Below are 21,422 nucleotides of genomic sequence, written 5' to 3'. Positions count from 1 at the left end.
AATAATGTGAGATATGGTTTGCAGAATACACTTCACAATACTATACCACATATGTCTGTATTTATAAACATAACACACAACAGTTAATATATGCAGTCTAAGCTCCAAACATTGAATAAGGTTTAGGAATATTAATGCTGGTACCTGTTGCATTCGCTGGACCAGACTATCAAGTTCTGTTATCTTTGCATCTCGTTCTTCTATCTTAGTTTCTGCAACTCGAACCTTCTCACTAGCATCTTCAATAGCTTTCAGGTACTGTTTTGTTTGTCCCTTTAAATAAACACAATATACATTTTTATTTTAACTAGTGATTCTGGTTATGCTGGTGATAGGTTTGTATTACAAATGGTCTATCAAATATAATAGTCATTGATTTACAAATAGTGATGATTCAGAATAGTGGTCAAAGATTTTGATGAATTCATTATAATGGGTAACATACTGTATACAGACTGGAAACACAAAGGTGAGGCATACTGAATTTGTCTATTCAATAGACTGAAGTATGAATGGACCCCACTAGCTGAATCTTAAGGGGCCTATCCATTAGCAGATGTATTTCTGAGCGATAAAAGACAAAAGATATCCCTTGAAAATTCCGGTGGCTGTGCTGAATAATATCTGTCATGTACATGACAGATTTTGGCAAACGATGAACGATATCGCATGACATCATTCAGGGAGTGGATTTTTTTTCTCTGCAGCGCTCTGTAGCTGCTGCTAATATCTTTCATCGTTCATCGTTTACCGCATATAAAATCACGATATTGCTAATATCGTACAGCTATATGCTATAATTGACCAACAACTTGGAGAGATGATAGATACGATATATCGGCCGCAGGAGTGCGCATCTGTCATCATTCAGGGCCTCTCCATTAGCAGATATGATGTACGATTGAACGATATATCGTTCAATCGTTCATTTTATCTGCTAATGGATAGGCCCCTTAAGTCTGTATATATTTATGTATTGCCAGTTTTTTTTTTTGTTTTGTTTTACTTTCAGTAATTATCTATATTGTTATTTTTGATTTGTTTGTTGGCAAACCTTGAATCTGCACTATCGAGTAGGGTGAGAAATAAAACACGCTTCCCATGTTCCTGTTCCCAGCTCATGCTGCTCTATTATCTAGAGTCCCATAGTTTGCCTCACGGTCTCTGTCTGAAACAGATGTGTTGATCGCACGGATTAATAATAAGCTACGGCCACAGAGTCTGCAGCATCACGTGGGCCATCGCGCTCACACTTCCCTCTGCAGCCATTTTAAAGTGATGAGTGAAAAATATTTGTGGATTCCTACACTATAGAAACAACTGTTTCTGCCTGCAGTTCACGTGGCTCCCCAAAGGGAAAAGAGATGCTACTTTCATTTTGGAATATCAATATAAGACATCATGCATATATTGCATGTTTCCTACTTTAAATACACCCTAACAAACAATATAGAGATTGTGGAATGTTTGGATTTTTGCACAGTTTGTCTTGTACAAGACATTAGAAAGGCCTTGGGGCCACTACATAATACCAGGCTAACTAAAGAATTTTCAACATTACTGACATTATATAAAGAACTGAAAGCAGAAAATGTTGATCAACACAAGCACAAATATTCATTTTAACTGCTATTTTGATATTTAATGGCTCATGAAGAAACATACAATGAGAACTTCTTTATCTGCAGTATATTTAAGTTCCTCTTCTCTTATTTTATCTTCATACTGGCTGTAAAGTTTTCGTGTCATCTCTCTCATGACATTAGCGTTGGCCTCTTGAGAAGACTCGATCTATTGAGGAAATTAAAGAGAAAAACCATTAGGATCAGTTGTATATTTTCAGGCTAAAGACAATCCCTTGGTTAGTAAAGGCATTTAGGGGCACCTTCCTAAATTAAGTAAGAAACCTTAAAAATAAAATGTAGGTGTATATGCTTTAGCCAAATGAGCTACTCTAAGTAACGTCTCTTCCTGCACTACCTGTACACAAGCAAAAAAAAAAACAAAACTATTTTCCTAGACCTTAACCAAAGCCCAGAGGGCTGCTTTGTGCAGTACATTTTCCTAGAATCAAAAGATTAAAGAACAGAGCCCTGTGAAAATAGCTCCAGGATACCAGCCAGGAGGAGGGGCCACTTAATAAAAAACTGTTTCTTAGATGGTAATGTAGCTTCACGTTAAGTGTAGAACTGATTACCTATACCTTCCCTGCTTTTATTACATACTGTAATAATGTTCAACAAGAAAGGCTGTTAAGGCCCGTTGCAGCAGTTAGACATTCAGGTGTAGACATGTTAAATGCCGACATTATGAACAAGTCGAAATTTTAACCATGTCAAAATTTTTGAATGTTGACCTTCTGACTGTCATCTTGTCATACCACACCCCTATGTTGCTGGTCCTGCTCACCAAGAAGAGACTGATTTGTGCTTCAGACCCTGTGAGTTCAGAGCTAACAGCTGTGTTCTCATACATTGTGTTTTAAGTTGCACGTAACAGCCCCTCTTGGCATGCCAGGTCCCGGGAGGTTTGGCTGCTCAGAGTGTGCTGATTGGTTTCCTCTCATGGTGTTGCTCCACTGTGCGCTGCACACAGTATACAGTATGTGGTGGTGAAATAGGGAGGTCTGATGAAGAGACAATTATTAAAGGAAGAAACAAGCATTATCCAACGGGGAATGAGAAAAGGGTTAATGATAGAAAGAGACATGAAGAAATGTGGATGACAGAAGGGGGAATGCTAGAAAGAGGCACAATAGAAGAGTACTATATGTAATGGGAATGGGGGATGATGAAGATATGGAGAGATGCACATTGGGACTGAATGAACAGATTATTGCTTTCAGGAGCTCATTCAGACCCGTTCGCTAGGCTGTGCTCGTTCACTGCTTTAAGGAACGAAAATATGCAAATAAAGCAATTGCACACTAAGGTATAAGGACGCCTCCTGTGTCTGAACGTGTGATCGCCGGATGAAGTTAGACGCCCACCAGCCAAGAGTAAAGACGCCCACTTTCAGACGTCATTTCCAGGAAGTGTATGAATACATTGGTACCATCAAGCGACATCGAACCAGCACGCAGTGCTTGAGGTAGACCCTGGGCTACCTCAAGCATTACGAGTGCTGCTGGCTTTATTTCACTCGTATGACGTGAATTGTGACGCTGCGTCTTAATTATGCACGCCCTTATAATGGTGTTAAAACGCCCTGACAGGACACAGCCCACCCCACATGTTAACCATTTTGCCGTTCTGTTTTTTCACGGCAACTGCTGTGGCCCGATATACTGGGCCTTTTGGGTTTTCTATCTCCCTTTTTTGCCTTTGTTTTTCCCTTTTTCCCTTTTTCCCTATTTTTATGTGTAACCTTTTTCTTTTTTTGTTGTTGTGTGACACGTACATTTAGGACATTCTCAATTTTCCACTGTTTTACACTATCCAATGGTTAAAGTCCTCTCGCTAAATGTCAAGGGACTTAAATCCCCACATAAGAGACGCTTGGCTCTTTCTACTTTCCATCATCATAAGGCTAATATTGTAGCTCTACAGGAGACGCATTTCTCATCCTCAGCACCCCCCATATTTAAGGACCATAGATACCCTGTATGCTATACTGCTAATAGCCCTCTCAAACGTAATGGGGTTGCTATACTGTTTCATGCCAATACCCCATTTGTGTTACTTAGAAAAATAGAGGATGGAAACGGCAGGTTCCTCATTCTTATTGGGAAGGTTGAGGAGACTCTTGTCACTTTGGTTTCTCTCTATGCACCTAATTCCCGACAGGTCCCCTTTTTACGAGATACTTTTGAGGAAATATCTAAGGTTCGCCAAGGTGCACTTATTTTGCTGGGTGACTAACTTAGTTCTCGACCCTCAATTAGCCAGGTCCTCACCCCAGGGCCATTCTTCTTCCCCTTACGATATGGGCCCTTCATTGGCCTTTAAGAAATTATTGGTGGAGTACGATTTGTATGACGCTTGGCGTACTTACCTACCAGATGAGAGAGATTATACCTTTCTTTCCTCAGTTCGTAATAGTTACTCTAGAATTGATTTTGTCCTTTTGAATAAGGGAATAAAAGGGTTAAAATCCTCCCTATTACTTGGTCTGACCATGCGCCTGTCTTGTGGATCTGGGATATAGGCCGTCAATTTCCTACTAGGCGTCCCTGGCGTCTTCCTGAGTACCAATTAAAAGATCCTGAGACTCTACTGGCCCGTACTGATTCTCTTAAACTATATATACAGACTAACTCTCCTACTGATACTTCTGTTTTCACACATTGATGTGCCTTGAAAGCAGTTCTCCATGGTACCTCCATCCAAAAAGGAGCTCAAGTTAAGGCCCGATCTCGTGAACTACAGAATAGTCTGGAATCCACCCTACGGTCTTTAGAGTCCTAGAATCAAATCCGCCCCACTAGAGTATTGCGTAAACAACTTCAAGAAGTGCGAGCGCAGCTGCAAAAACTTTTTATGTCACGTATGCAGGCGACTTTTACTTGTCTTCAACATAAATTTTATACGGCCGGTAACAAAGCCTCCCGTCTTTTAGCACGTAAGCTGCGTGGTCATCAAGCTCGCAACAGAATTAAATGTCTTTTAACTCCCTCGGGTTCAAAATGCCTTAACCCCCTTGACATTTCTAACCTATTCACGGACTATTATGCGAAATTATATAATTTATGTGAGGATCCTTTAATCCCCCAACCTTCGGCTAATGTTATTTCCTCTTTTTTAGATAATCTATCTCTTCCTTCTCTAGATGCGTATGGCCTGGCGTCCCTGAATGCCCCTTGGTCTTTGAAGGAAATTCAGGGAGTAATTCAGAAATTACCCAAGGGCAAAGCCCCCGGCCCTGACGGTTTTTCAAATTCTTTCTATTCTGTATTTACTGAAGCCCTTTCCCCAATTCTTTTAAATTTGTTTACAGAAGCCTCAGATATCGGATCTTTCCCACCCGAAATGGTAGAAGCACAAATAGTCACCATTCCGAAACCTGGTAAAGATCCCTCTGAGAGTAAAAATTATAGACCCATTGTGCTCCTTAATATGGATGTGAACATTTTTGCTAAACTGATAGCTAACCGCTTAAACCCATTACTTCCCCGGCTGATTCACCCTGATCAGGTGGGGTTTGTTCATGGACGCCAGGCTCCCGATAACACCCGGAGGGTTTTGGATTTGGTTGAATAGGTGTCGTTCAATAGATTACAATGCCTCCTTTTATCTCTTGACGCTGAGAAGGCGTTCGACCGGCTCCACTGGGACTATATGCGTCAGGTTCTATATCGGTATGGATTCCGGGGCGACATTCTTCGGTCCATTAATGCCCTTTATTCTGATCTTTCTGCTCGTGTTTTTAATAACGGGTTTCTCTCCTCACCCTTCTCAATTTCCAATGGCACCAGACAGGGGTGACCCCTTTCCCCACTAATATATGTGCTGGCCATAGAACCCCTTGCTCAAAAAATTAGTCAGTCATCTGAGTTTCCAGGGCTCTCAATCTATGACACCTCTCATAAATTATGTCTGTTTGCAGATGATGTTTTGTTGTTTGTCACCGACCCAGAGATTTCGTTGCCATTGCTCCACAGCATTTTAGAAAATTATAGTGCAGCTTCCTACTATAAATTGAATGTCACAAAATCTGAAGCTTTACCCATTAATATACCACCTTTATCTCTACGTTCATTAAAGAGTAATTTCCCTTTTATTTGGAAGAAGTCTTCCTTATCCTATCTGGGAATTAATATACCATCATCCATTAACGATGTTTTTACTGAAAATTATGTTCCCCTTTTGATGCAATTGTCCTCTCTAGCTACTGCCTGGATGAGCCACGAGATCTCCTGGTTGGGCCATATAGTGGCGTTCAAAATGAAGCTATTACCAAAATTTATGTATTTATTCCATGCTATTCCGTATGCTATCCCAGGTAAATTATTGCAACAGATGCGCCGCTTGATGATTTCTTATGTATGGAAGGGTAAAGAACATAGAATGGCTTATAGTCGTATGGTTCGTCCTAAACCTCAGGGAGGCCTTAATCTCCCTGACCTGACCAGATATCATGAAGCGGCCCTTCTCTCTCAAATATGCGACTGGTTTCTCCCCCCCTCTGTTAAACCTTGGGTAGATTTAGAACATGCTCTCCTCTATCACCAACCTACACATTGGTATGCTTTGATGAACACCGGCCCTACTGTATTCCAGACTCCCCCACACCAAATTTTGAGTAAATTTAATAACCCCTCTTCTAATGGGGCTATTTCTTTCTGGTATTCCCTACTGTCTCCTATAGCTCTGACAGTTCAATCCCCTGCCCAACTCCGGTGGGAAACAGATCTTCAACGTACTTTCACCCTCTCCCAATGGGAGACTATTTATCTCTCTACCTTCTCCATATCTAAATGTACTAATCACATTGAAATGTATGTAAAACTCTTAAATAGATTATATTTGACACCTTCTAGATTACACAAAATCTGGCCCACAGTCTCAAAGTTCTGTTGGCGTCTCTGTCACTCTGAAGGCTCTATTTTTCATATCTTCTGGGATTGTCCTTTATTACGCCCCTTCTGGGAAGAAGTATTCACTTTTATTAAAAATGTCCTAGGTCTCACTTTAACTCTAGATCCCTCCCTCGCCCTTCTCCACCAGTATCCAATTTCCGTTCCCAAATCTGACCGATACGTCCTAGGCCACATTCTGATATCTGCTAAAGCCACTATAGCTCAGCATTGGAAGTCCCCTTCCCCTCCTCCATTTGCCAAAGTTCTAACTAAAACACAATTCCATTTTGAGATGGAGATGAGGGAGGCTGATTACTCTATGGCTATTTCGTCCCCTACTATGAAATGGCATCCTTGGCATCTTTATGTTACAGATGGAGGGATTGCACCCTTGTCCTTATCCTCTCCAATCCCCCGAAGTGCCTCTCCTTTTGATTTAAATGAGATCCCACAGGTGGACCATAATATTTAATTTCAATATCTATTCTGGTAATTGCGGTTTTTAGTGTTTGTTCAATGTCTTTGAATGTACTGTCACCCCCTTACAATTTATTTTATGTATGTTTCCCCTTTTTTCTTTTTTCTGTACCCCCATAAATATTCTGTATTATACTCAATAAAAATGTATTGATGAAAAAAAAAGAAAAAAACGCCCTGACACGCCTGCGTTCGCATATCCACACCCCCATTTCCCTTGTCCTTCCCCTGTCACACCCACAAATGGCCCGTCCTGTCACTCAAACTAGTGGGCTGGCTGTATGCTGAGAGCGATCGTCTCCGGATCGCTATGACTGGTTTGCACACGCACACTGCGTCTTTTACGCATGGGCAGTTTGTAACAATCGGCCGGCAGCGAGCGAGCGGGTCTGAGTCGGGCCCTCAGTTCAATCCTGCAGTAACGTAGCTTTTTTTTCACTACTTTTAAATGGATATGGAAGCAAAGGAGCATGAGAGAGGACCAATCAGCAACATCCTTAATTGCAGCTACTACTAAGATATTTTCTTCCCACTTAATAAAGGCTGACTAATGTCAGTGCGTAATGTCCACTTATTGCAATTGTGGGTGTCAGTAGATGCTCATTATCTCTTATATACTGCAGTGTCTTCATTTTTTGTTATCCGTTCAATTTTATTTTAAGCTGTGACATATATAATGTGCTTGTTTCTAAATTCTACAATTTCAAGCAAGAGAAATGTACTTATGTGTAATGGATTGTGGGATAGGTATGGGTCGAAAATGTATGCTAAAATGTCTGGTGTGCTTGGAGTATGATAAGGGAGAAATTGTGGGAATGTCTTTTTTTACATTTTCTAATAGGGAGATTATTTGACTATTTGTATTCATATGTGGAGTTAGCCTTCTGTACAGCACTTCACTGTATGTTCCCTGGCCTGGAAATGGTGATCATGCTGTAACCTGTCTTTTCCACAACAGTTATTTTTGAACTCTACAAGATGGCCCCAAGCTTTAGTATAATAATTCAGAATCTTGATACAGTTCCTTACCTCAAGCTACAATGGAACAGTTGACTGGCGTAACCACAGGAAGGATGCACAGATTTACATGTGCTTTCCATATAGCATGAGGACCCATATTTCTCCCCAAACACAAGGACATTTCTTTGACATTTACATGTGTAAATTAGACTATAGCAAATGTTACATTGCCATTGAAGACATGAACCAGCTTGTGAAGGTGTAATAAAGTTAAATAATTTACTCTTTCATAGTAATACTCACATATGTTTTAAATTGTATACAAGTTAGGACTGAAATTAACAGGTCTAGAAAATACTGTATATGGAAACTTCGCGGTAATGTTATATATAGTATTCATCCACAATAAATGAAGGGTATATTAAACAGAAGACAACTGTATTTACCTTTACTTTTAATGACTGGTTTTCAGCTTGTGCAGCTTCCAATAAATGTTGTTTTTCTTTCAATTTATCTAAAGACTCGTTATAGGAAGTTTGCAAATTCTTCACCTCATCCCTAATGTTGCAGTTTTCCAGGGTCATGTCCACTAGTGTTTTCTACAATAGAGGCGACCACATTTTTTTTTTTTTTGTGCCAAACCAATTTTAACCAAAAATATATAAATCAGCAAAGCAATTATAATGTTCTAATAATTTAATTTAAAAATACAAGAAACAATACAAGGTTTAATCAATGTGTAATCAATATAAATCAATATTATAACTGTATCTTTCAACTTTTAAAACATTTGTCATCAAACACATAAATTATTGTGATGCATATAACAAAAAAGGTCCTGATACACTGGTTGTAACAATTTCTATACATTTCATTTAAAAGGAAAATAATTCCTATTTATAGCTAGGGGTTACTGAATTAGCCAACATCAGTTCAACTAAAAATAATAGCTTCAAATCTAACTTGCTGGGATATACAAGGAAGCCTTCTTATCTAAAGTGGACTTTTATTGAAGTTCATGCATTGTGACATACTGGATCTGATACTGAGTCACACGCAGTAGCGTCTATCAGAAGTTACTGTCTGCAAGTATATATAAATAGAATACAAACGCCTTCCCTTGTGTACAATCATGTGGCCAACTGTGCAAGGACTGAGGTGCCCACTTTTAGCGACCGTGCACGCAGTAATACCGACAGGGCTGGTGCAAGGTTTCCCGCCTGAGGCCTCATAGAGTGCTCTGAAGTAAGCAATTCCTGAGTAAGGTCTGGGCTTCATTAACTGTCCGATGTTACTCGATGTTACCAAATGTTTCTCTATGTTGGCCAAGTATACGGATGTGAGTAATGGGAAGTGGGCGTCCTTATGTCAGGCTGCGATCGCAATGCGAATGCAAACATTTACATGTCATCACTGATATTAGCAACTGAGTTGGGTGCATATAAGCAGAATAGCGATCAGTAGTGAATCAGGCCCTCAGTCTCTTCCCAGTCTGGGTGGCATACCTGCTCCTCGTCTCTGAGAGGAAGAAGAGGAGCTAAGGGAACGATAGAAGAGGCCAGGGGGCGGGCGCCACAGGGGTTGCAAGCAAGTGCACATCGACAGGCAGCTGTGGAGATGCTGTGGGGAGAGAGGAGATCAGTGTGCAGCACTGTCACAGGCTGTAGCTGGCTAGATCATCACCACAGACGCAGCACACAATGTTATGTATGTTACATTTACCAGCGGCATGCGGCACCCTCCAGTGGGTGGTGCCACATGGCAGCTGCCTAATGGTAGCGCCGGCCCTGAATACCAATTGGTGCACCCTTATACTCCACCATCGGTCACACCATCAAAAATTTCACCAGCCCTATGGCAGGGACAGTGTCTCTGCCTGACCACGGCATCTTATGCTTGCGGCTGTGCACCTATGAATGACACGCCTGCAACACTCCCATAATACGCCTACTGAAAGGCCATTATTGCGTGCACTAGTAGCCACCTCCCAGTCACCACCCATAATTTTTCCACCACCTTTCTGATACTGTCTGTACCGATCGCAACAGCACCTTGGTGCATACACTTTGTGTAACGTATGCGCCATACGGGTTTTCAGAAATGTTAACGCATGCGTAGTTGTAAATAATTGTTGAACTAAGTGAACCTCGGCATTGCGTGCAGATTGCGGGTGTCTCTGAACCAGGCTTATTATGTCCTCACATTCAGATGTTCAGATATTTTGACACTGTGCTAAAGAGTTCAGGGAAACAGAATACCTGGGGCTGATGCAAGTCAGCCGCAATATCCCCTGCATAAACTAACTAAATGGGTATATTCACCAACCTGCCCTACCCATATGTTTAATTTGATATTTGTAAACAACACCAGGGCACACTTGCACAACCCTATACTTGGTACAAATACCATGCTGTCAATTCCTTTCGACATGTCCTCACTGAACTTTGCCTACGTGAAAATGCTCCGAAACAGCCCAGTTGTGCATCATCATTTGCAGGTTCAGATGCATTTGAAATGTGTACAACACTGTAGTGAGTTAGCCTCATATCACTAGTCTGCATTTACGTCTAACAGGGGCTTTATTGTGGAAAAACACTCACAGCATAGCACAGCACTTCACACAGGAACAGGATTGCAGTAATATATACAGTGAACAAAAGAAACAGGCACATTTTCAGGGGTGTGGGTCATAACAAGCTCCCCAAACAATAGACCACTAGGTACTGAGTCTAGTGAGTGATTGTTATATAAGAGCTAAAGTCACAATATCAACAATACTTAAACAAGAGTAGGACCTCAAGATAACTCAATCTCAAACAGATTGCTATGAAATTACCCAGGAGGAAAGAGATACCTAGGGCCAAATGTAATAGGGTGAGAGTTTAGAAAATGTGAGAGTTTAGCAGTAAACTCTCACATTGGTTTTATCTTCAAAGTGGGAAAACATTTGGATGAAAATTTAAATCGTTAAGAGTTTTTTCAGTGTAAAAATATGCGAGTTTGCATGTTCTCGGACTTCATTACATTGGCCCATAGTAACTTTTACAGGTGATTATTCAAAATGTACAGTCACCTACTGTATCTAGTGAAGAACAAATATAAAGTATCAGACAAATTACAGGACTATGTAGCAATGACAATTAGAAAGTTTAAGCAAAGTGCACGCAGAGTAGAGTGACAATGGAAGTAAATTTAGAGGATACAAAATAGAGAACTTCTTAAGACAAAAACGGCATAGAGAAACAGAAGACAGTTCCATATACTCCAGAGCAAAATGGGGTACCTAACAGGAAGAGCAGAACCCTGAATGGAATGATCAGATGCATGCTAACAGATTCCGGGGCTGAAACTAAAGAGAGCTACTTGCAAAACAAATTATTCTCTAGAATGGTGGATAAATCTCTATATGAATTGTACCATGTGAGAAACCTAGCATGAAACACTACAGAGGTTTTGGGTGCAAACCATTTGCTTATATTCCTGGAAAACACACAGCAAGCTACAAAACTGAGCAGTGGGAGGGATTCTGGTTGGGTACAGTGCTAGCGCCAAAGGATAGAGAATCCCAGACTCAAGTACAGACAATGTAACTGTCAGCAACAACATAACTTATTGAAAACTAATGGATAATGATGTGATCTAGCTATACTTAAGTATGGAGGGGGATGTTCTAAACACTAAACAGACCACCAATACATGTTCTGAACAAATTGATGAGTATTGTTTATGCTTAGACACCATGGATGAGAGTGCACCAAGTAAGTTATTTAACATGAAAAAATTAGAGTAAACCACTTCTATGCCTCTCATACAAAACAAGTATAATTGTATATGTAAACTCACATACTGGGAAGATTTTCAATTTTTACAGGGGAGCCAACAGACGGACAGAGGCAGTTGAAGAGGAGATAAAGTACACACACTACAACCAAACCTGTATACTCACTGATCTGCCACCAGGGAGAAAGGACATAGGCTGCAAATGGATGTTTAAAGACAAATGTAACATAGATGGTAAGGCTGATTGGTACAAAGCCTCTACATGGGGGACAGACATCACAAGCTACTAAGGAAATTGGGTTTAATGGATTAAGCCACTGCTGATGAAAAGGGGTATTTGGAGTATAACAACAGCTACAGGATAATTATACATTCTATACTGGAGGTACAGTAGGTGATGCTGTATTGTCACTGTCTATAGTCTATTGGTTGTGATAGTCTACTCTCCTGTGGAATCTGGTTTGTTACCCCTATAAATTTACTTATTCTTGTCACAGTAACTGTTACACCACAATCTTTCCCAGCATGCTTAATGCATGAGCAAAGATGCATTTGCTGCAACAATTTGTAGATCAAGGGTTTAAATCACTTATTATCTAATTTAAAAATGTACACTTCTAGTGAATTTGACATTTGGGTTATCTGAAATGCATAAAAATATAGAATCAAAAATTAGAACAAACTGTGCCCACCCTCGTCACATCCAAGCACCACCCAGACCCAGCCAGATACATCCCCAAATCAGAGAGCCCAATCTCTAAAACAAATAGGCCAAATCTGGCACAGATTAATAATGACACAAAAATCTACTGTTTATATAAAATGGTTATAAAACACATTTTGTATTAGAGTTATGCTTTTTGCTTAATTTCATATGTAAACCAAGTGTAAAAATAAATTCAATCAGTTTATATATTTTCAACCTTCTATTTGTCACGTCAAATAAAAATGAAATACTGTAGATGTCAAAGGTGATAGAAAACAGACGTATGTACACATAATACTACATTAGTTTCAATATAGTAAACACAAATGTAAGGCTCTCATTTTTGGTAACACCTTTATAACCTTTTTTTTGTATACCAAAAACAGTAAATCATAGTCTATTTTATCCAATTTACGCTAAATCCTTAAATGTTGCGCTATATGGATATACAATCCATGTAGGATACAGAAATCAACAAAACTTCACAGTTAGATTGAGAGAAAGTGCTGGGCAAGGAGAAATGCATGATTCATTTCATAGAAGATCGCACAAAACTGAAAATCGTTGTAATTGATATTTTTTATGACTAACCTATTCCATTTATATTGCAAACTTGCCTGAAAATGGAATCTAGAAACCATGAATTGGTTAGCTTATAAGGTATTATTTATACATTAAAAATCGTTTGTGTCCAAAAATTTTATGGTACATATCTCCTTTTACCACTTATACCAGAACAGTTGTACTGCATCTTACACTGACATTGCCTACCTGTATTTCTATTGATGAAGCATTCAAAGAGCTATTAATTGCTCCAAAACTGTCCAAGGCTGAAGCTTGTGCTTGGCTGTGGTTTTCCAAATACTCTTGCTGCGCAGTTGAAACCTGAAAACAGGGATAATGGGCAGTTTATGAATTTGCTAGTTGTTGCCCATCCACATGTGTTAAGCCTTACGGTGGTCCATTAGGTGCACAGATATAAGAAAATGGTGATGTAGTCCTTACTGTTAACAGGTTATGAGAGTATTTCTGAGAGATGATCTTAAATTAGAATTTGTGCTGCCACAACATTTTTTATTTTATTTGAATAGAATGCAACACATGCTAATAAGTTTCTAGAGATATAAGGGCTGTTGCAGAGTGACTGTAAGCCCGTTTTCATAGCTCATTTTGTGTGAATTTGCACTGTACCCGCTCATTCTCTTGTACACCTGCCTTAGTGAGGTGCCAGGATGCACTGATGATGATGACTTGTCGGAAAGAGCTGCATTTGCTGCTTATGCAGAGGTGACTACAACTTGCTTGTATCTTGTGTTTGTAAATATGCCTTTATTACGAGAACATTTGTTTTGATCCATTTATGATCATTTTTATTCCAACTCTGCATCAGTCCCTCTCATACAAGCAATATTACATTTACTAAGTATGCATTTTCTATAATAGAAAATTATCATTGAAAATAAAATACTTGCTTTCATTTCTTGTGTTAGATGTTTAATTTTCTCTTTCATGTCATCATATTCTCCAAACATCCTCTCCCTTATTTTTTCCAGTGTTACTCTTACCTGTAGTATAAAAATAATTGTATATACATTAGGTTAGTAATACTAAACTTTTTTTTATTCAATAATTATTGAGTACTATTTATTCTCCTAGAAGAGGTCAAGGTCTCTTACCCAAGCTACTATGCACACATAATTGGGGTATTCTACCTTAAAAAATACTGTGTATGAACTTACTACTGCCAGAATGCAGACAGAAACTATTAAGTGATACCATTGTCATAGATTTAGGCAGTGGGTCTGGTTTTAATGCAACAACACCAAAACGCATACTTGCCTACTTTTTGGTACTCCCCATTGGCAGACCCCATAGAGAAGTGCAAGGGATAAGTGTGGGGAGGGGATGACTATGCAACATGCATTTTTTGAGACTGCATCCCACTGCTTAACTGTCGGCAAGGCCATGATTACGAGATTGGCATCATAACACGTCGGAGAAGTCACGAGTGATCCGGACATTGCAGCAGAGTAGGCACGTGGGCCAGTAAGACTAAGCCTTTGTTACAGCATACTGATACAATAATTTCTAAGCAACTTACATCTTTAATATAATTCATCTCTTCTTTCAGTTGATGAGATGACCATTCATAGACAACAACCTCATTCTTATGATTGTTTTCGGCCCTTTGTACAACCCCATACACCAATCCTTGGGAACCCACTCCTGATGGTGGATTGCCTTTGGGTACAGAATAGAGGTGCTGTAAAAAAAAGATAAGATACATTTAAGCCCAACACAAAAGGAATATTTTACCTCTTTTTTTCTACCATTTTTCCATCTCTAGTTGTTCTTCTTGTGGGTCAGATAATATGTACAGAACAAAACGCACATACAAATACTTTATTAACAATCCTTCTTCTTAGTATATAAACATTTATTCCAGACCATAACATCATACATTTTTTTGCATTCTCAAAGAAACATCTACACCATGCATGAATGCCTGGTATTCAAGAACTTGCACAAAGGCAGGTACCAAGCACGTTTGATACACTGAAGGAGTTAGGAGGCTGGCTTAGCACAGGCAAGTATAAATAATCAAAGAATCCCTACTCTGATTAAGCAAAGTAAAATAGGTGTATGTGTTACAGCTGGTTAGCTTTTTAGTTGCACAATCATTAAACATAGAAGTTTTCCCAATAAGGCCAAATTATGGCTATGTAGAAATGTTTTATGAATTAGTGCACAAAGAAGTTACAATCTTTAATAACCTGCAGCTTAACTTCAAATCAAATCTAATCATTTACAGAGAAAGAAACACTCAAATAATTTCAAATGATAATCTAATTAGCAAAAACTTTGTAAGACATAAACTCTTATAAAAATGTAATAGTAGATCCTTTAAAAAAAAACTTTTTACACACTCTGGAAGTAATACAATAAAAGGAATTAAAAAATATATGTCTAACAGATCAAGAATGTAATTACATGTCTAATATTTGTCCTAGAATACAATTTTCTTTATTATCTCCCAAATAATTAATATGGACTTAAGAATCCACCATGGTGACCTATAATTTAGGGAGTAGCCTCAATTACAGCAAGGGGAACATAATGCCTAACCCTAACCCCCCCCCCCTAGTGGTGCCTAAGACTATCCCCCCCTTCCCCTACCCTAACCCTCCCGGGGTCCCTAAACCTAACTCCCCCCACCCCACCCCGGAAAAACTAGACGCTAAGACACCCGGAATACCTTTGTTCGGTATGCCGGGTGTCGGGAATCTGTAGTGGGGCTAATGATAGGTGTTGGGATTTCCACGCCTATCTTTAGTCCCATGTTAGGATGTAAGGGTCGGGATATCGGCAGGCGGGATATCGCCCGCCGGTATCCTGACTACATCCTATTTGAGCCTATTATTTTATCTACATATACAGCTTATGTTGGCAAATTGTTTTTTTGACTATATGATTGGACCTTTTTAAGATATTGTTCGTCATTTGAAGATGTTAATTTCATCTGATTTATTTTATGTCTATTATTTTTTTATATGATCCATTCGTTGGTATGAATTTGTTTCATTTCAACATTAACATTTTTATTAAGTTTGTGATGTTCTATCCTGTATTGTGTATTCACTCCATTTGGGAGACTGACTATTCCCGTTCACAGCTGCTTTTTGGTCAAACAGCCTATAGCTGCAATTGATTGGTTGCATAACCTACTCCATCCGTCTTATATAATATCACAGTCTGATTAATCTGACATTTCAGTTAGCATCCCGTGGTCAAGTATGCGTGAGTGAGGTAGGTGTGTAATAAACTTTTACTGTATACGGTGTCTGTGTACTGTTTTTATTTAACTATTTATTTTACAGTGGAGGTACGGGTAAGGGCAGGCATGCTCCTATTAATATTTTGCTGTTTGTCAACTATACACATATAATTTGCATACTGAAGAATAAAAGTTATGTTTTAATAATTTATTCTAGTGCGCCACAATCAAAGACAACACTGTTCTGTCCTTTCAATTTGTATATACATTAGTTGTCAGTAGACTGCACCCCCAACATAGTGAATATACTATTGCAATTTTTTAATTGGATAATATGGGGTCCACAAGTTATTATAAATAATTAAATAACACTAGTGCAGCAATCCTTTTCTTTTGTTTAACAGCTGTTTAAGAGACATGTATGAGAGATCAGCAGCTGACATGGGAGTACTGGTCCTTGAGATTTTGCGGTGTCGCCTATTAAATTAACTTTTAATTTAAAAACACAGGAATATGTGATCCAGCATAGGAAAACTCGGATAACCCTATTAGCAGGAACGCCTTGATGTGGTGAGTGGCTCATCAGATATTTTCACGTGTGTAACAGAATAGCAGAATTAATACTGCTTGACAGCTGTATGCTGGAGGACTTTTTTTCTGTTGTTTCTACTCGATAACCACACCCTCCTTAGCACCTGCTGTAAACTTATAAATGAATTGAAAAACTTGTATTTCTGTATTATACAAAACGAAGCATTGTTATCTTCCTTCTCATAGATTTCTAATCCATGGAGATTGCGTAATATGCATAAAATGTTTTCAAGTAACATTAGTATACAATAATCTGCTGCAGTATATAGAATTACAATATTACATTTGTATACCTAGTATTAATTGGAAACCATCCTTAAATGGAATCTCTTACATGGGCTTGGTAATCAATGGCTGTAACAAAACATGTACTGACCAGATATCAGAACGATGCACCTGACCAGAGGTCGAACCAGGATTAGCATATTGTGATCATCTGATAACCTGGAATTACATATTTGTCCATGCATTTCTCTGTTGATTTAAGAATAATGATGTGATGCAACCACGGCATGCATTCTTAAATGGACAATCATGTAATATAAATGACAGCAAATTGGTTTATCTGATCTCTGCTATAGTAATATAAACTCACCTATCAACAAGAGTTACTATAATGTCAACTAACATAATTCTGACAGGTGACTACCATGGCTTGATTCATACCTGCTTATTCTCACAGTAGTCACGGGAGGCTCCCGATTTTCGGGTAACCCCCCCCCCGCACCCCCTGAAGAATAGGCAGATCTCCCGCATCTCGCCCACTTCCTACTGAAGAGGGCAGGATGGGGAGATTTCCCGAGAAAGTTGCAGGTCCGTAGGGAGGGGGCGGAGCTAAACGACTCGAATCGTACCACTTAGCCTCACCCCCTCCTCACAGACCCGCAAATCACAGGATTATCCTGTAAAGAGGCAGGGCCTACCGACGGCAATAGTTTGGCCTGTCCCTTGAACCTGAGAGAAGAGGCTCCTCTCCAGCTGCTCCCGGGAAAGGAGTCCTTAAATGTTGGTAAGTATGGCTTGATTGTGGCTTCAAATTAACACACACACACACACACTACCATATAGGGAATATGGTAGAAGTGCACTAAGATGTTCTATTGGTGAAATGTACGGTATATGAAATAGGAGTGTTCAAAATGATATACAATGGATTTAATCAAATAAAAATCAATATATGAACATACAAATAACGGTAACAATTATAAATAAACTAAAACAAAATAGGGTTAGGTGGAAAGGCGATATCATTTTATTTTTAGTTGTATCCTTATTTTCATTTTTGCTTTCATTTGTCTTTGTATTTATATAGTTTTTTAAATATTTATTTTCACTTCTATTTTTATTTATATCTTTACGTTTTCTACTTATCTCTGCCTTCCACTCTATCATTTCTACTTACACTCATTGGTATAAATTTATTTTACTTTATGTGGCCATATACTGTATGTATGCTCCATAATGGCACCTACTGTGAATAGGGTTAACCACGCAACAAACCACAAGAGTACATCTCTAATTTTTAATTAGTTTTTAATTAGTTTAATTGGCAAATAAAATTTGATCAACAAGGGTATTAAAATATTGCAATGCCACTGCAGCACTATTCTTGATGAAACACTCTGGAGATGAGACTGCACAGTGCACTCTATAATGTTTTCTGGAGCATGGAGCATCTGTGAGAGGCAGAACCGGGGACATCCTGGAACATTGGAGATGCGCACCATGCCGGAAGAGCTGCTTAGGGACAGATAGGGTAAATGGCAGCTTCCTGGACTGCTCCCAATTATGCTGGCAAATACCAACCAATGCACAGAAAGAAGCTTAAGCATTACCAACTTTCTTCCCCATATCCTTGCTTTCTATATTCCACCTTTCACTTTAATTATATCCCCTTTCCACCTAACCCTATTTTGTTTTAGTTTAGTTTATAATTCTGTTACAACGCACCTGTAGTCCTCCATGCATGGAGGCCATGCGGGGACTAAAAGGATTGTCTGAACTTCACCATCAGTGGCCATTTTTCCTACATATCTTCTGCGGTAGGGCTACAGATGGTTTGTAAGCATAGCCCACCGAACCACCAATTGCGATCCATGCTCAATTAGGCCCTTAAACCATTGTTTACAATGTGTATGGACTTAATAGAAAAACAATTTTCCATCATTTTAGATATACAATATGAGTGTAATAGGAGTGCGTGTGTGTGTGTTTATATTACAGATCCTCGCACATCTTTGCTGCAGTTGCACCAAACAGCTGGTGCCGGGCATCTTTTTTGCAGAAAATACGTCTGAGTGAGGTCTACCAGAATGATACGTCAGCCAGACGGGCCGACATATCGTACCTCGTACTTGCAACGGGGCGGCAGCGATATCGTATGTTTCGTCGTGCAGCACAGCTGATCGGACGGTACCACACGCGTCCACGGGAGAGCGCATATTGGCCGCACACACTGAGCGATGCGCCCGCAATGTTCTTCCGATTCTAACTGAAATAACATATCGTGCCGACATCATCTCAGTGTTTACCCAGCTTAAGTCGTAATGTTATGCGACTAGGATTTACCAGGAGACTGTGCTGATTAAGTTGATATGTGGTCCTTGTATATCTGTGTGCGACTGAGTCTCTGAATCAGCATGCGAAGTGCTACGATGCAGCGGACGCAGGCTTTTTCCACACCAAGCTCCGTTTACAGATTGTGGTGCACACAGATATACAAGTGTCACATATCACATTAATCATCAGTCTCCTAGTACTCACCACATTGTGAATTATATGTATTTTCGCCAAAAAAAGACACCCAACACTAGCAGATTTGCACAGGACCTGGAGACGCTCTCACGCAAGCAATGTAGTGCTGCATGGCGTATTGAGGATAGATGTAGGAGGAATCTGTACTATAGTAGAGATCAGATCAAACAATTCACTGTCATTTCCATTAAATAATTGTCCATTTAAGAATGCATGCCATGTTTGCATAGTATCATTATTCTTAAGTCAACAGGGAAATACATGGACAAATATGTAATTCCAGGGGAAAGTTATCAGCTGATCGCATGATGCTAAATCCTATTTTGTTTTAGTTTATTTATAATTCTTTTACCATTATTTTTATTTCCATTTATTTTCATATATTGATTTTTATTTTAATTTGATTTAATCAATTGTTTTCAATAATAAAATATGTTGCCACAATCTGCAGTCTCAGTTTGCCTTAGTATACAGGCACATCTTGGTAACAATCTGTCACAGCATCAATTCTACAGCACCATGGAAAAATACTCAAAGAAAATGATTTATTTATAATCTCCTTTCTGATAGAATGAAGTCTCTTTCATCCCCCGACTACTGACATCCTACAGTAGTCTTTTCTTTTCGTTACCTTCTCCTGCAGGTTCAAATGCTCTCTGCAGTTCAGCCTTTTGTACATATGTTACTGTTCAACCAGCAGCATTATGCACACAAAGTGTAATGCCAGGTACACGCTAGACAATATGTCATCTGAACACGCAGATCGGGCCAACGTATCGGGCACATCGTCCAGTGTGTAACCACTATGCGGTTCCCTGCTCGTCAACAACAGAGTCGTTCCCAGAGGAACCCAGCTGCCGACGCAAGCAAGGTCAATGGTGTCGGTGAATGACATATCTGGCGGGCGGTCATTGGATCGTGCAGTGTGTAGCGACTGCCCGATATATCGTTCGTCGGTACCATCGGCCATCGCATCAGGCGGTCGGCAAGTGTGTTACCACCTTTAAAGTTGTCTGCCTATAATTCACTAAATTCATCCTGTTCTTACACCATTAATACCTCTGCTCAAATTCTATTGCAACCAGCGTAAGAAAAATATGCCACAAAATATCAGGAATTGCCAACATCTACTGTATGCCAGGCCGCATTTGTGTACCTGAATACCAAACTGGATTTGTCACATGATTAAAAGATTAAAAGGGGAAAACACTTAAATTATGTTTTAAGGTGCATACACACACATTTTTTTGAACGATTATCGTTAACAATATCGTTTATCGTTCAATCATTGAAAAAATCGTTCACTTTTTAAGTTAAAACGATGAGCGATTATCGTTCATGCGCGTTCACGTTTGTAGTTTGTAGTTCAGTCAGACTGACCAACTCAACGATTTTCATTAAGAGAATATGCAAAAATCGTTTGTAGTTCAAAAAAATCGTTCATTACACTTTAAAAAATCTGACAGATAATCGCTCAAAAAATCGTGTATTTGCAGCTTCAGCTTAACTTTTGTATGTGGCAGTTTGGTAACTTTATTACCAATGCTAAATTTTACTTTCATAATTCTGCATGATTAGGATGTACAATTAATTTCTGAAATATATGTAGAACCATATAAATCTTACAAGAATTGGTGGCTCTGATGTATCTTTCTCAGACATAAATCCATTTCTTTTTCTCCTCCTTTCTGATGTATTTTTGGTATCAACCTTAAGAAACAGAAAAAAAAAGCTTTATTAGGAAATGTAGACATCAAAATGACTGGGTGCTAAAAGTTATTTACTACTGTATTTTAGAGATCAGACAGAGTAACCAATGAATGAACACTCAAGTTATATATTACATATGAATAACAATGGAA

The 21,422-nt window shown here is 39.1% G+C and overlaps 1 protein-coding gene across 3 annotated transcripts in view; it reads right to left on the bottom strand.

The window, feature by feature from the left end:
• Positions 1 to 21,422, bottom strand: part of MYZAP (myocardial zonula adherens protein) — a 137,971-nt gene that overhangs the window by 26,685 nt on the left and 89,864 nt on the right. For all 3 annotated transcript variants that reach the window (XM_088445202.1, XM_088445211.1, XM_088445217.1), the window contains exons 3-9: positions 21,187 to 21,270; positions 14,542 to 14,703; positions 13,913 to 14,005; positions 13,212 to 13,325; positions 8,401 to 8,553; positions 1,666 to 1,791; positions 145 to 273 (exon numbers count right to left, since the gene is read on the bottom strand). In XM_088445202.1, coding sequence (XP_088301328.1) covers positions 145 to 273; positions 1,666 to 1,791; positions 8,401 to 8,553; positions 13,212 to 13,325; positions 13,913 to 14,005; positions 14,542 to 14,703; positions 21,187 to 21,270 — 861 coding nt within the window. The remainder of the gene's footprint in view (positions 1 to 144; positions 274 to 1,665; positions 1,792 to 8,400; positions 8,554 to 13,211; positions 13,326 to 13,912; positions 14,006 to 14,541; positions 14,704 to 21,186; positions 21,271 to 21,422) is intronic.

This window comes from Taudactylus pleione, unplaced genomic scaffold, assembly GCF_031769625.1.
Source record: "Taudactylus pleione unplaced genomic scaffold, aTauple2 ptg000019l, whole genome shotgun sequence".
NCBI classification, from domain to species: Eukaryota; Metazoa; Chordata; class Amphibia; order Anura; family Myobatrachidae; genus Taudactylus; species Taudactylus pleione.
Note: the sequence above shows the minus strand (reverse complement) of the source record. Positions and strands in the feature narration are given on the sequence as shown.